This window comes from Suillus plorans (assembly GCF_016647745.1).
Source record: "Suillus plorans strain S12 chromosome Unknown HD556scaffold_4, whole genome shotgun sequence".
NCBI classification, from domain to species: domain Eukaryota; kingdom Fungi; phylum Basidiomycota; class Agaricomycetes; order Boletales; family Suillaceae; genus Suillus; species Suillus plorans.
In genome coordinates, this window is record NW_024537388.1 from 495,398 (window position 1) to 510,968 (window position 15,571).

General features: G+C 47.2%; 5 protein-coding genes across 5 annotated transcripts; 4 read left to right on the forward strand and 1 right to left on the reverse strand.

Moving 5' to 3' along the window:
* Positions 1–113: 113 nt before the first annotated feature.
* HD556DRAFT_1483852 (OPT oligopeptide transporter protein-domain-containing protein) lies at positions 114–3,965 on the forward strand. The gene is made up of 22 exons (XM_041308670.1): positions 114–456; positions 511–533; positions 590–697; positions 760–854; positions 911–979; positions 1,036–1,061; positions 1,122–1,251; positions 1,316–1,478; positions 1,535–1,588; positions 1,635–1,666; positions 1,714–1,771; positions 1,828–1,980; positions 2,035–2,229; positions 2,284–2,381; positions 2,435–2,530; positions 2,573–2,642; positions 2,697–2,711; positions 2,765–2,816; positions 2,869–2,943; positions 3,001–3,268; positions 3,320–3,456; positions 3,509–3,965. Exons 1-22 carry the CDS (start codon positions 219–221, stop codon positions 3,643–3,645), a joined length of 2,292 nt encoding a protein of 763 aa, XP_041166067.1. The 5' UTR covers positions 114–218; the 3' UTR covers positions 3,646–3,965.
* A 723-nt stretch (positions 3,966–4,688) lies between these two features.
* Positions 4,689–6,326, forward strand: HD556DRAFT_603389 (glycosyltransferase family 50 protein). The gene is made up of 3 exons (XM_041311066.1): positions 4,689–4,993; positions 5,042–5,611; positions 5,661–6,326. Exons 1-3 carry the CDS (start codon positions 4,746–4,748, stop codon positions 6,214–6,216), a joined length of 1,374 nt encoding a protein of 457 aa, XP_041166068.1. The 5' UTR covers positions 4,689–4,745; the 3' UTR covers positions 6,217–6,326.
* A 261-nt stretch (positions 6,327–6,587) lies between these two features.
* On the forward strand, positions 6,588–8,054 carry HD556DRAFT_1226964 (uncharacterized protein; the record flags this gene model as incomplete). The annotated part of the gene is made up of 5 exons (XM_041297124.1): positions 6,588–6,912; positions 6,968–7,323; positions 7,355–7,608; positions 7,729–7,864; positions 7,914–8,054. The coding sequence occupies 5 exons, from the start codon at positions 6,588–6,590 to the stop codon at positions 8,052–8,054; spliced, it is 1,212 nt and encodes a 403-aa protein (XP_041166069.1).
* On the reverse strand, positions 7,911–11,655 carry HD556DRAFT_1483902 (OPT oligopeptide transporter protein-domain-containing protein; the record flags this gene model as incomplete). Its single annotated transcript, XM_041308671.1, has 22 exons — positions 7,911–8,364; positions 8,417–8,553; positions 8,606–8,873; positions 8,922–8,996; positions 9,051–9,102; positions 9,157–9,171; positions 9,227–9,306; positions 9,353–9,432; positions 9,486–9,583; positions 9,638–9,832; positions 9,887–10,039; positions 10,096–10,153; positions 10,201–10,232; positions 10,281–10,328; positions 10,385–10,547; positions 10,612–10,741; positions 10,802–10,827; positions 10,884–10,952; positions 11,009–11,103; positions 11,166–11,273; positions 11,330–11,352; positions 11,409–11,655. 22 exons carry the CDS (start codon positions 11,653–11,655, stop codon positions 8,225–8,227), a joined length of 2,292 nt encoding a protein of 763 aa, XP_041166070.1. The 3' UTR covers positions 7,911–8,224.
* A 2,107-nt stretch (positions 11,656–13,762) lies between these two features.
* HD556DRAFT_603784 (inositol polyphosphate phosphatase) lies at positions 13,763–15,564 on the forward strand. The gene is made up of 5 exons (XM_041311069.1): positions 13,763–14,098; positions 14,150–14,432; positions 14,482–14,874; positions 14,925–15,057; positions 15,103–15,564. Exons 1-5 carry the CDS (start codon positions 13,903–13,905, stop codon positions 15,391–15,393), a joined length of 1,296 nt encoding a protein of 431 aa, XP_041166071.1. The 5' UTR covers positions 13,763–13,902; the 3' UTR covers positions 15,394–15,564.
* The last annotated feature ends 7 nt before the right edge of the window (positions 15,565–15,571 follow it).

A 15,571-nucleotide genomic window follows, 5' to 3' on the forward strand; every position in this document is an offset into this window, starting at 1 on the left:
TGAGAAACCCCCTGAAACTCTGTTGTCTTTTGCATGTGGCACATCACAATGATGATCATGATGTCGGACTGAACATTCTGCCACATAGGTTCAACATACTAGGTTCCATAGTTTCTTGCCGGCCATTCCCTCGCTAAGTTTTGTTGACTTTGTTGCATATTTAAAGCTCAGATGTTACCTTGATTTGCCTGGGTATTTCGTATCCTCTCTTGTCAGCCATGTCCACTGGAGCGGTGGAAGGGACACCTGATGCCAGCGGCGAAAAACCCTACTGCATAAAGGGGGATATCGAGACCTCCACCCGAGAGGCTGAAACAGACGAGAACGTCGTCCTTCAGAACGAGAGAGAAATTGCATCTCACGTCATTTCTGTGGTCGACGATCCTAGTCTGAACCCCTGGACCTTTCGGGCTTTCTTCATCGGTCTTGGCCTTTCCGCCTTTGGTGGATCCCTGGGTAAAGTAGTCGATCATTCAGTCGAGGCTCTTACTCACTTGTACCGCTTCCTAGCTCAAATATATTACTTTAAACCTGTGAGAGTTATTTATCGAACATCAAGTCGGAGGGCTCATTCATGTGGACACTCCAGCAAACTGTCAATGTATCTCTGATGTTTCTCGGCATCATATCCTATGTGATTGGCCTTGCGATGGAAACATTCATTCCACGCTACGGACTGCTCCGATACCTGAATCCAGTGCGTCCGAGTCTTTCACGTAGCCCCTGGCCCCGAAGTTCATGCGTATTTATAAATATCAGGGACCCTTCAATAAGAAGGAGAATGCGTTCATTATCATCATGGCCAGTGCAGCTGCGAATTCTGCGTTGGCTACGGAAGTTCTCGCTGTTCAACGGTGGGTTCGCAATCCAATTCCAATTCCTCTGTCGGTAGTGACTGACGACTCATCAGTTTGTATTATAACATCACGCCGAATGCCGTGTCGTCAATCTTTTTGTTGTTCTCTTCTCAACTGCTCGGGTGCGTTGTGCTGGCGTGTTCCTTACTCCACCCATCGCTGAAGCCATAAAACACAGCTATGGAATCGGCGGTCTGATGAGAGGTATTTTTACTTCCGACAGTAGCCATACTTGGAATCTCAGCTCATGACACTTTGGCTCAGGGATCCTCCTCTATCCGTCGAAAATGTTGTATCCTGGCGTTCTTCCGTTGCTCTCCATGCTCGACGCTTTCTATCACGATGGTATCGCAGCACGCCGAAAGCTCAAGGTGTTCTATTTCGTCTTTACTGTGTGCGTTTAAACTTGATTGATAAATCATAATTTAATCTTTAATTTTCAATCATCTTAAACTCAGAATCTTTATATGGGAGCTTTTTCCAGAATGGATATTCCCCCTGCTCACCGGTGTCTCAATATTCTGCCTCGCCGTTCCTGACAATGCTGCTGTGTCTCGCGTGTTTGGTGGTTCCAATGGAAACGAGGGCCTCGGTCTATTGTCCCTGTGCTTCGACTGGCAGGTGCAGCTCGCTGTCCGGATACATATGTTAATACTTGGGGTTAAACTTCAGTTTAGTACATCTCGAGTAATGCTGGTAACCCGATGGCTATTCCACTGAGGGCTCAGGTGGTTGACAATTCTGTATGTGTGACGCTTCTGATAACATCACTTCTAGCTCTCCAGTTTCATTGGTTATGTTCTCTGCATGTACGTGGTTTCAGTCGCATCGCACAATGTTACTGAGGGAGGTGAAGGATTGTCTTCATCGCGATATTCTACAACAACATTTGGGAATCTCAAAACTTCCCATTTGTACGTAAAACTCTCGTTGTACTTTCTGATGTCCTGACTAACAATGTACCGATCAGTTGGCGCAGCTCCTCTTTTACGAGAACGGGACTGTCTACGACCAGACTTTGATTATGAATTCCAACTATGAGGTGGATCCTACCCTGGTGGCAGAACAGGGGCTGCCATTCTATGCCGGCACCTGGATTGTTAACCTTCTGTCAATGAACCTCGTATGTCAAGAATCGCTACTGATGTAAAGTGTTTCGCTCATATTTCCACTGCAGGGATTGGCTGCCACGTTCACTCACTTACTCCTGTGGAACAAAGATGACCTTCGTGCAGCCTGGACTTGGATCAACGTAGACACACTGAGGAGTTGGCGTGCTAATTTCGATTGGAAGTTCTGGAAACACAGTGGAGAGAGGGAAGTCCCGGCCAACACTGCGGACCTCGACCCGCACTACCGGGAGATGCTCAAGGTTAGTCCTTCTGACATCGGATAGAGACCTTACCACTAACGTATTACTATACAGTATCCAGATGCTCCGAATAGTTGGTACTTCTTAACGTTCGTTCTCTCTTTCATTGTTGGACTGGTCGTCATTTACAAGACAAATTCCACGCTTCCCTGGTGAGCACCATTAACATTCTTCATCTGATGAAAAGTTTATTGAGTCTTTTGAGGTGGGGATTTGTCATTGCAGTCCTCTTGGCCACTGTGTCTATCTTGTTCTTTGGCGCGTTATCCGCCATTACTGGCCTTAGTCTCTCCATCCGCACGTATTATTTATATGCTATAGCTGTCCTGAGCTGATCTTTCAGCGAAGAAACCCTAGTCCAGATGATTTCTGGCTACCTGCACAACGGAAGACCCATGGCGAACATGTTCTTTGTTCGTATTGATGTACATTCCGATTTTGACCACTACTGATGTTGTCGTTGACAGGTCCTTTACAGCTATGTCCGTATCCGTATGGTCGCCTTGATTAGCGTTTTATTTGGGTTACTGTCCAGAATACTGTGTCTCAAGCTTTGCTGCTACTACGTGATTTGAAGATTGCCCAATGTCTGTGTACATTCTTTGTCAAGGGAGGTACTTCTTACTGACAAACACTCAGACGCCAAACTGCCTCCCCGAGCTGCATTCATAGCCCAGATCATTGGCACCTTACTCGGCGCTGTTCTCAACTACGGTTAGGGAGTCATCTTACCGTCCATTCACCATATTTGACTCCGAGTCGTTGTTCTAGTCTTGATGAATTCCATCATCGACAATGAACGCGAAATCCTGTTGTCTGTACAAGGAACAAACATCTGGTCTGGCCAGCAACCTCAATCATACAACTCGCAAGCCATTGCGTGGGGCGGTCTTGCTCACGAGCTCTTTTCATCTGGTCAAAGGTACCGATGGGTTCCCTTGTCCTATCTCATTGGCTTGGTCGCGCCTCTTCCCTTCTGGATTATTCACCGTTACTGGCCGAGACTGCGCATGGATTACTATTACATTCCTATCATTTGGTACGCTCTGAACTCGCCGGTGATGGATATCTAAACCCATTATCAACACAGCTACTACGTTGGAGCGCTTTCCGCTGGAATAAACTCTTCAGTTGTGTCGTATTACATGGTATCGTTCTTGTGTCAGTGGTGGCTCCGTACTAGGTACCCGCGTTGGTTCGTGGAATACAACTATTTGGTTGGCGCAGGTAAGTTTTGTAGCCGTCTTATTTTGACTGTTAATATCACACTGTACAATAGCCCTCGATGGTGGAACGCAAGTCATGGTATTCATTCTCTCCTTTGCGGTGCAAGGGGCTGCTGGAAAAGCACATCTTATTCCGGAATGGTGGGGTGCTGATCAAAGCGGAAATTACGACCGCTGCTTGTCTCTCTGAATATCATATACTAGATTGATAGATTGCGGCAGGTATCGATGACATCTCCTGACAGATTTAGATGATAGATCACGTTCGAGTTGGATGCCAATATCGTATCTGACTTTACGTTTGAAGGTCCCCAACTGGAAGGCCACGACAAGAATCTGTGACGGGCGGCGTCAGTGGCGGCATAGACAACGAGTTGGATGTGAACTGATGATACACCGATGTTGCCATATATTTCCATAGGGTTGATCAATATTTGCGATGGCTGGAGCGCGTTTCGTTGGGGAAAGGTATTTAAGACCCGCAACTGGGGCCTGAGTCATGAAGAGCCTCGACGAGACGTGTAAATGAAACAACTAACGCGCGTGGGGCGCCTTCCATGACTCGCTATGGAGTGTTGACACGGATCTCGGCGTGACATCATGATATCCCATGATTCCCATGTAAAGGATGATAATGAGTGCATTGATCTGGTTTCTTGTTATGCAGAGGTCCTCTTCAAAATCATGGAGCTATACTATCAAAAGCATTTTGAAGTGCCACGTACGCTGCATTATTACGGCCCATCTACAATATACACAAAGAGTCTAGTGGGCACTAGCGGAACTTCACATCAGGTACACTGTGCATCACACTTACACCGGAGGCAACGAGTGTGCCAGCAGGATGAATGGCAATGGCATTGATTTGGTTATGGCCCGTCTTGAAGGATCCCCGACCTGCTTCCAGGTTGCTGAAGGCTACTCAGAAGTCCAGCTTACAGAGACTCGGAAGCCTCCTCTCCGCACTCGATCTGTTCTGTTGATCAACTTGGTTGAACGTACGAGTGGTTGTGTTCTCATTGTTCTCGCGCCCTCGCCCGCTATACTTCGCTAAAGGTTGGACATCATTAATGCATCATTGCTGGTGCCATAATGTGGATTGGTATTGCCTGCGTCAAGCAGGAGATGATTAATATCCCCGTGGATGAGTCGGCGAATTCTGGCAGCTTAGAACATGGACTGCAGAGTAAACAGTAGGCTTGCGCTCATCAAGTATCACGTGATTCTAAACAACTCAGCTAGCGTGGCTGAGCTTTATCATTAAGCCTCCGAGTCAAGCTTCAAGGCCGTATGCAACCCAACACCAGTGCTGCATGGCAGGACCGTATCCCTGGTTTTGGAACGCTGCTGGTTATTTCTGCTGTCCTTCGTGTTGTGCTTATACTATACAGCGAATGGCACGATGCACATTCGATAGTGAAGTACACCGACATTGATTATCGCGTATTCAGCGACGCTGCCAGATTCATCCTTTTCCCAAAACACCAGGGTAATATTGCGAAAGGGCCACTTGCACCTCTCTTTTTTACTGTCGGAGAGTGAGTTTCTCAGTCTGTTCGGTGATGTTAGGCTCAGTGATTTCATAGTCCGTACGCTCGGGAGACTTATCGCTATACACCACTGCTAGCCATCCTTCTCCTTCCAAATGAATGGCTGCATCCGTCATTCGGAAAGTATTTGTTTGCTGTATGCGATCTAATAAATGGCGCCCTCATTTATCAAATTTTGATGTCGCACATCCTTCCCCATACCAAATCTTTAACACCAGATGTCTCCGCAAAGAACTCGAAACGCTTTATGCGCGCACATGCATCTCTCCTAGCGGCAACACACCTCTTAAACCCTCTTGTATTCACTATCTCAACGCGTGGTTCTTCTGAAGCGATTCTCTGCACTTTTGTCCTCTTGACATTATTCTACGCGCTCGAACGTCGACACAACGCTGCCGCCGTGATGCTGGGACTCAGTGCTCACTGGAAAATCTACCCGATCATATATGGGGTTAGCTGTGTGTCTGCGATCACCTCGCAGCGTGTCGATGGCAAAGGGTGGAATTTTTCTCATCTACTACGTCGACTGGTCGGAAGAGAGGCAATTTGTTTCGTCCTGCTCAGCGCAGGGACATTTATTATTCTGGGAGCTATATGCTACGCTGTGTAAGCATCTGCATGATCTCCAAACACTGAACCTTACTTGCTACCACAGGTGGGGATACCCCTTCCTTTACGAGGCATATCTATATCATACAGACCGGCGTGATCATCGGCACAACTTTTCCCCTTACTTCTATCTCATCTATCTCACATATTCCGGTACCTCAGCCAACTTATCAACCTGGCGTCAGCTGCTTCGCTCGCCGTTTACAAGTCTTATACCCCAACTGACGTTGTCCCTCGGGACCGGCCTCGTCTTCGGTCAACTCTCAGCCGGCCTGCCGTTCGTGTGGTTTGTACAGACGTTCACATTCGTGCTCTTCAACCGTGTGTGCACGTCCCAATACTTTATCTGGTATACTCTCTTCATACCTTTACTTGTACCTCGCATTAACCTTTCATGGAAAAAATGGGTGATGTGTGGAGCAGTCTGGATGGGAACGCAAGCACTGTGGCTTGCAGAGGCATACAAGTTGGAGTTCCTCGGTGATGATGTGTTCTTTGGGCTTTGGGTCAGGAGTTTGGTTTATGTCGTTGGTCATGCATGGGTACTTGGGGTCATCATGAGTGGATATATACCCCATGTGTCATGTAACCAGCACAGTTAGATACCTGAGTAGCGCTCATACGGACATATATGACGCCCATCATGGACGAGTAAGACTAAAGAATATGGGAAGAAACGATATTCGGTAGAACGAGCAATCGTGGCACGTGCACGTTGTCAAGCAGAGTCCTGCAATCAACTCCACCAAAACTGTGCTAAAGTCTGCAAAGAGACCGACGATGTCCTAATTGAGAACCTGCTGGACGGAATCACATCCAAGGAAGGGCAGGAAACGACCTCGAATTATAGGCTGGTTCCTCATTTAGCGAAACACATCGGTAATCCACAGCGCTTGACAATTATTCGACCTGTGTCAGCACGTATATCCGCCCGTTTCTTGTCGATCTTCACTGGGCTTGACAAGTCACCGTGATGTCGCTCATCAACCAAACTTCCCGTTCAAAAGCGTCTCTCAAGCCTTCTTCGCGGCGTGCAGAAACTTCCAGAGTATACGCTCATCCACTCCCGATCATATTTCCAGAACCAACATACAAATTTCTTGGACTCTCCCTAACACGACCACTCAATCCTCACTGTACCGCGCTATTTGACCCTCTCACCCGCTCAGCTTGGGTCTCAAGTTCTGGCGACGCTACTCTATTATGGCAGCGCGGGTTCTTTGGAAAAGGAGACCTTTCCAGGAGTGAGCCTAGTTGGTTGGCGAGACAAATAAATGCGAGAAAAATGAAGGGCAAGGGTATGTCGTTCTCTTGTACTGCTCCGAACATCATCTTAACTCTTAACTTGCATAGCACTCACATCCGAAGAGATCACCGCCAAACGCCGTGCAGAGCGCAAGCAATTTAAGCTCGATCGTGCAAAGGCGATTGCTGCTGCTGCCGCAGAAGCAGAGACTGCTTTCAATGAACAAGGTCGCGTTATCGCGCCCGGTATTGCACCGGATGGCACACGGATAATCCCTTCTGCTGCAACCTGGAAACCAACATCTGCACCCGTGCCTTCGGAAAAATCGCCTCTAGACGTCGCACCAGACGAAGAGGAAGACATGGAGCCCATACAAGACCTCGAGCATCTGCAACTCTCGCTTCAAGAGGCCTTTTTCCTCGTCTGGGCACTTGACTGCTTGACAATCTTACACCCTCGAACCGTATGTTCCTTTATTCCCTCCTTGAAACTAGCTGGTTCATCTCGTTTTTACACAGAATGTGTCTTTTACCCTCGCTGAAATATGGAATACATTCCAAAATGCTCACATACCGTCGTTGGTCCCACAACCAAACGCACCATCACCTTTACGGTTTGACAATCCCTTCCTTGTGTCATATGTCGCATACCACCATTACCGCTCCCTTGGTTGGGTCGTCAAAAGCGGCATCAAGTTCTGCGTCGATTACCTGTTGTATAAACGTGGCCCTGTATTTCAGCATGCCGAGTGCGTGTGGTGTTTTTACTCAATCTTCACCCTCCGTTTTATTCTACTGAACTCAGAAGTTCTCTCAGCGAACCTTATTCTGCACTCAAAATTGTCTCAATTCCGCTGACATCTCCTTAGATTCGCAATTGTCGTCATTCCTGTATATGAAGACCCCGAAGATCAAGCAAACTCACCATTTAAGCTACAGAACGCAGAACCATTCACGTGGTCATGGCTGAGCACGATAAACCGGGTCAATTCTCAGGTTCAAAAGGTCAGTTCCCATCCCTTCGTCACTAATATCCGTCTAAACTGGTTGACAGACACTGGTCTTGTCGTATATCACCATACCTGCGGAATCACGGGTATCTCCAAAAGTTCTCTCTTCACCCGCATGCTTTGTACATTATTCGGTACGCGAGGTCGTGTTGAGGCGGTTCATTCCGGCGCGCATGCGGGACTAGTTGCTTGAGGGGTCCATTGAATGTGAACCCCGCGGAAGTTGCATTGCCAGGCAATACTGTATTCCACTCCAAATTGCCAATGGATCCTGCTTCACAAGGTAGATGATCAACTCTCAATAGGACAATTTATATTCCTTGCTTGCAAAAACACATCAACCTAACGTAAAAGACTAATTGAGATACGAGCAGCGGTCGTAGTTTCCGCCTTGATTTGCACCCCACCATGCCGGGAAAAGATGTGATGCCCCAGCAGCCCCTTGGACCGCAAACGAGAGAATGAATACCATGACCTGCGTTCCACCATCAAGGGCTATAGTAGAGCATGATATTAGTAGTTGAGATAAGAAGGCCACAGAACTCACCTGCGCCGACCAAATAGTTGTATTTCGTGAACCAACGCGGGTACCTAGTACGGAGCCACCACTGAGACGAGAACGCGACCACGAAATACGTCAAAATCGAGGAGTTTATTCCAACACAAAGCCATCCGATGTACGCACTGTATGCATAATGAGCTTAGAATATCGATCATTGATAAATTGAGAGCGTACCAGATGACAGGTGTGTAATAGTAATCCATGCGCAGTCTCGGCCAGTAACGGTGAATAATCCAGAAAGGAAGAGGCACAACCAGGCCTATGAGATAGGCCAAGGGAACCCATTGGTACCTTTTACCATATGAAAAGAGCTCGTGAGCAAGACCGCCCCACGCAATGGCTTGCGAGTTGTATGATTGAGGTTGCTGGCCAGACCAGATGTTTGTTCCTTGTACAGATAACAGGATTTCGCGTTGACTGTCGATGATAGAATTCATTAATACTAAACAAGTCAGTTGTGGAGAATGGATAGGAAAGACGGCTCCCTAACCATAGTTGAGAGCGGCACCGAGCAAAGTGCCGATGACCTGGGCTGTGAATGCAGCGCGGGGAGGCAGTTTGGCGTCTAGAAATCTGTCAGTGAGAAATATTCTCTTTCCGACTAATAATGTGCACATACATTGAGCAATCTTCAGATCGCGTAGTAGTAGCATTGCTTGAGACACGGTATTCTGGGGGAAAACAAATCAAAAGGAGGTCGAGGAGGCGAAAATGGAAATGCATACATAACTGTAAAGGACCTGTAAATACTAACATCAGTGGTGGTCAAAGACTGGAAAGGGCATCAAAACAAACAAAGAACATGTTCGCCATGGGTCTTCCGTTGTGCAGGTAGCCAGCAATCATCTGGACTAGGGTTTCTGCTGAAAGATCAGCTCAAGACAGCTATAGCATATAAATAATACGTGCGGATGGAGAGACCAATGCCAGTAATGGCGTATAACGCGCCAAAGAACAGGATAGACACAGCGCCCAAGAAGACTGCAATGACAAAGCCCCACCTCAAAAGACTCAATAAACTTTTCATCACATGAAGAATGTTAATGTTGCTCACCAGGGAAGCGTGGAATTTGCCTTGTAGATGACGACCAGTCCAACAATGAAAGAGAGAACGAACGTCAAGAAGTACCAACTATTCGGAGCATCTGGATACTGTATAGTAATACGTTAGCGGTAAGGTCTCTATCCGATGTCAAAAGGACTAACCTTGAGCATCTCCCGGTAGTGCGGGTCGAGGTCCTCAGTGTTGGCGGGGACTTCTCTCTCTCCACTGTGTTTCCAGAACTTCCAATCGAAATTAGTACGCCAACTCCTCAGTGTGTCCATGTTGATCCAAGTCCAGGCTGCACTAAGGTCATCTCTATTCCACAAGAGGAGGTGAGTGAACGTCGCAGCCAATGCCTGTGTTTGAACTATGAGCAAAGCACTTTACATCAGCAGTATGTCATGGCATACGAGGTTGGTTGACAGCAGGTTAACAATCCAGGTGCCGGCGTAGAATGGCAGCCCTTGTTCTGCCACCAAGGTAGGATCCACCTCATAGTTGGAATTCATAATCAAAGTCTGGTCGTAGACAGTCCCGTTCTCGTAAAAGAGGAGCTGCGCCAACTGATCGGTGCATTGTTAGCCTGGACATCAGAAAGCGCAATGGGTATATTACTTACAAATGGGAGGTTCCGAGATTCCCAAATATTGTTGTAGAATACGGCGACGAAAACGACCCTTCACCTCGCTCAGCAATATTTTGCGATGTAACTGAAATCACATACGTGCAGAGAATATAACCAATGAAGCTGGAGAGCTAGGGTAGATGTAAGAATTGTCGTACGCACTAGGTGGGCCAACTAACCTGAGCTTTCAGTGGGATAGTCATCGGGTTCAATCCACCCGAGATGTACTAAACATATCGAGTTCAACGCAAAGTGTCAACCAAATGGAGATGGTGGGCATTACCTGCCAGTCGAAGCACAGGGACAATAGACCGAGGCCCTCATTTCCATTGGAACCACCAAACACGCGAGACACAGCAGCATTGTCAGGAACGGCGAGGCAGAATATTGAGACACCGGTGAGCAGGGGGAATATCCATTCTGGAAAAAGCTCCCATATAAAGATTCTGAGTTTAAGATGATTGAAAATTAAAGATTAAATTATGATTTATCAATCAAGTTTAAACGCACGCAGTAAAGACGAAATAGAACACCTTGAGCTTTCGGCGTGCTGCGATACCATCGTGATAGAAAGCGTCGAGCATGGAGAGCAACGGAAGAACGCCAGGATACAACATTTTCGACGGATAGAGGAGGATCCCTGAGCCAAAGTGTCATGAGCTGAGATTCCAAGTATGGCTACTGTCGGAAGTAAAAATACCTCTCATCAGACCGCCGATTCCATAGCTGTGTTTTATGGCTTCAGCGATGGGTGGAGTAAGGAACACGCCAGCACAACGCACCCGAGCAGTTGAGAAGAGAACAACAAAAAGATTGACGACACGGCATTCGGCGTGATGTTATAATACAAACTGATGAGTCGTCAGTCACTACCGACAGAGGAATTGGAATTGGATTGCGAACCCACCGTTGAACAGCGAGAACTTCCGTAGCCAACGCAGAATTCGCAGCTGCACTGGCCATGATGATAATGAACGCATTCTCCTTCTTATTGAAGGGTCCCTGATATTTATAAATACGCATGAACTTCGGGGCCAGGGGCTACGTGAAAGACTCGGACGCACTGGATTCAGGTATCGGAGCAGTCCGTAGCGGGGAATAAATGTTTCCATCGCAAGGCCAATCACATAGGATATGATGCCGAGGAACATCAGAGATACATTGACAGTTTGCTGGAGTGTCCACATGAATGAGCCCTCCGACTTGATGTTCGATAAAGAACTCTCACAGGTTTAAAGTAATATATTTGAGCTAGGAAGCGGTACAAGTGAGTAGGAGCCTCGACTGAAAGATCTCAACTGCTTTACCGAGGGATCCACCAAAGGCAGAAAGGCCAAGGCCGATGAAGAAAGCCCGAAAGGTCCAGGGGTTCAGACTAGGATCGTCGTCCACGGAAATGACGTGAGTTGCAATATCTCGCTCGTTCTGAAGAACAGCAATGTCGTCAATATCTTCTCCGGTAGAGGTCTCGACATCCCCATTGGCGCAGTAAGATTTCGATCTCTCCTTCATGTCGATGGATTTCTCGTCGTTGAGACTAGAAACTCCTTCCATAGCGGCCATGAATAGAGGGAGGGTACGACGTGCCAAAGCAGACCAAAGTAGACTAGGTGATATTTATCGATGTGCCAGTATGCCTCAAAGTCAACAAAACATAGTGAAGAACGGACCAATGGGCCGAGAGAGAACCGAGAAAGAACCGAAAGAGAGATAGGTCAGATGTAACAGGCACAGAAACTTGAAATGATACATGCCCGTGGCTGCGGTAGAAGATGCCAGCAGCGTTGGTGGCGTACTGTCTCTTGCATGACCATAATCAAAAGATAACGGACTTTGAGTGAAATTCACACTCGACTAAATGAGTCGAGGGGTTAGACGGCATTGATATGGATTTAGTCAACCTGCCTTCTTGACTTGTACGAGAACACTGGACACATTGCCTGTTTGCTTGCCAATTGACTGATAGTACCAAACACACCTGCGTCGTTCTGCAAGAGTTAACGAAGGGATTTCGTATTTGAGATGGTCTAGACTTGATGAAAATCTGGTCAACAGTGTGTTGCGACGTAGGTACTATGACACTGCACGTACAAGGGGCGAGGTCCGATATCCAATTTGCACGCACTATTCACTTCATGGAAGATAAGAAGTTATGGAGCTCAATACAGAGTTCCACAGATAGGCCAGCAAGTGTTGGCAACATTGCGGCCAGGAGGCCAAAGTTACAAGCCACGGATACACTTTCCAGTTACATATGATTGAAATCCGCTGCTTCTCAATCTTCAACAATATTTGCCAAGGCAAAAAGGATATCGCCCTAGATTTCAAAAGAACCAATAGATCCGCGTCACTTGGGCACCTCGAATTTCAAACCTTGTAGAGAATTCCTACAAATGGAATCTATTTCTTGATTTTGACGAGGAAGGAGTCGGAGAGCAAGTTGGTAGTAGTCAGGTGATCCACCTGTGTGGGTTGAACTGAACTGCCGAACCTCCGACCGTGCCGATCTTGATGTGGCACTGATCTTGACGTGGTCCTATTGGAAATTCGAGCTGATCTCGTGCGTCTATGAACAGGTCATCAACATGCACAAATAACCCCCATGTGCGGAAATTAAAGAGTAAAGCGACGACCGTAGTACGTAGTATGAAATATAATCAAAATGTGCCCGTCAGAATACGCAAAAGATCATTTGCATCTGAGTTGTCGCGCTGGTACTTATGCAAAGAATGCAATGATACCTACAACCGTTCGGGACCCAAACTCGAGGGTGGTTAGGGCAGAGGCGGGTGACTGGTGCCGATGAGGAGGCATGAAGTTGAGTCGCAATGATATAAGCCACTAACCCTTCAAGTGCACGTCGGCACATGGCGTCCAAACTATCCACAGTTGAGATCTAGAATTGAGCAGATGCTTCCCATCCAGTGAGGGATGTCAAAGCACAACATACTTACTCTTAGGTTTACAACTAGCACTATTATCAGTTCTCTGTAGGGGTGGTCTAGCCAGCTTGAGTCTGTTTGTCTTGGTAGGTTAATTGTCAGGTCTTTTCAAAGTTTGGACGACTTGATCACAACGTGTAGTGGTGCGTTCTTGGAGAGGGTCGACATAGTTGTGAGGAGAGCTCCAATCTCACATGCTCCTGGTGCGGCCAGGTGTTCACTGGCACATTGGTAGAGATGTTGTGGTCGTCATCTCGACCGAACCATGCTCCACCCTCCAACATATAGTGACCATTTTTATCCAATAGGTGCATACCACTGATAGTTACATTGATTAATCCCCAGGTAGTCTGGGACCCTGACTTGCTGGTATGGTGCAAGGGTGTCTCGATGTTATGAAGGCGTAGAAACTTGCTTCAAGCGATTCTGGGTTGGAAAAGGTGGGATCGAATATTCTATCATTTTGTATCCATATCATTGGCTGTGATATGTTCCAGTGCCAGTAGGGGGAGGAGCCCGTTTGTGAGTGCCAATTCGGAAGTAAGCATTTGAGAATGTCTTTTACTAGGTTTGCGCGCTTAAATGGCTTACTGCAATTCAGGGAGGTCTTATCCTCTGTGTGGTGCTGGTAGAGACGGTCTTTGTTCTGTCTATGACAGACGAAGTGTTTTATTGCGACAGCCTCTCGGCGAGTGAAGTTGTCGATTTAAACAAGTTGATTCAGATTGGCTGACTAATACGTGACGTTCGCTAAAACAAGCCCTCATAGTAATAATAACGTCCTGTCCGGTGTGTACTGTAACATACTTGGACCCATCCCTTTAACTACTTCAAAGTCCATCAAAGACCCACTTTTACGATGTCCAGTGACGGAAATTTGTTTGTTCAAGTCGGTTCATATAATACAAACCTCCAAGGCGGAGCTGGCGTGCCTCAGGATCTTGTCGATTGGCTCGTTCCAACACTCCAAGTAGCCTCTTTCCTCTCCAAGGAGTCTCGTGCACCAGACATTTTTGCGATTGGCTTCCAAGAACTTCTGCCCCTCCACCTTGGATGTATGTCGTCGTGTTCGTACATCATCATTCTGACATAACACATGCACTAAGTGGCTGGATTATCCAAGGCTGTGCTCGACGATAGGGACGCGCATATTCGTAGTCAGATTGAGAAGCATACTCCCGGTAAGGAGTCTTACACGCTAGTTGCGAAGGCTGTGAACGTTGGTGTTGCACTTCTCGTGTACGCACGAGATAGTGGCATCGCGCGCCGGGTTTGTGATGTGCAAACTCAATGGACTGGGACAGGCCCAGCTTACATGGGTAACAAAGGTGCTGTTGGTATACGATTCCGTGTCTCAGACAGAGGAAGCAAAGCTGGAGAAGTTTTCACGTATGTCTCATATTCATGATGGCTTGTGTCCCGAACAAACTCTTTCCAGGTTTGTGTGTGCTCACCTCACCGCACACGAGGCCAATCTCGCTCGACGGGTCGCAGATTATCGTCACATCGTTAGCACTCTTCTCTTCCCTCCACTACCATCATCTCCTTCCTCTTCCCCGACTACCATGTATTCGACGTCACACCTATTCTTCCTCGGCGACCTCAATTTCCGTATAACAATACCCCCGTCGCATCCGCATGTGCAAACTTCCCAACCGTACGATGTTCTTACGATGTTGAAGGACGATGCATCTCGCGAACAGTTGAAGGAATTTGACCAACTTCTGAACCAGCGGAGAAAAGGGACGGCTTTCATTGGTTTGCATGAGGGCCCATTCTGGACATTCAAATGCACATATAAATACAAGCTTGGCGAGGTCGACCGGTACAGGTGTGTCATATTTTCTCAATGATTTTCTCCCGCTTACCCAGCCTTGACAGTACGAAACGGACCCCATCTTGGACCGATAGAATAATGTATGCGACATATACTGATTCCCCCGACACACCTGAGAAGTCTAACATCACCAACATTTTGTACACATCAATACCGTCATACGTCACATCAGACCATGTAAGTTCTTATCACTGTTTTACTTCGCATCTAACAGATGAGCAGAAACCTGTCGTCTGCCTGCTACTGCTTCCATCGCCCACCACTGCATCGTCCCCAGAAACGTGTGCACCTCCAATGCTTCGGTTGCCTTCGTCGTATACGCCTATGCCTGATCCGCGTGCTACGCTGAAACGGTATATTGGCCGCACGCTTGATCGTATCATTGGATCTATATGGTGGCTTCTCACAGTGCTTGGAGCCGGCTCAGCCATTGTTGGGATTTTCAACTTTTTTCTGGGGCTCATCGCATGGAGATGGTGGAAAGTACCAGCTGTATCTGGTGCCGATGCTTGAGTCAACGTTGATGTCAATTGTTCAAGGTGTATATGTAATACCATTATGGATCACAGCCACCTATCTATCACTATCTATCTGTCATTGCGCTCGCCACGTCATGCTAGGCTGTCTTACTGTACGTTCATAGTTTTCTTTTCTCACTATGGTGACCTCTGCTTAATTTTACAACATTGTT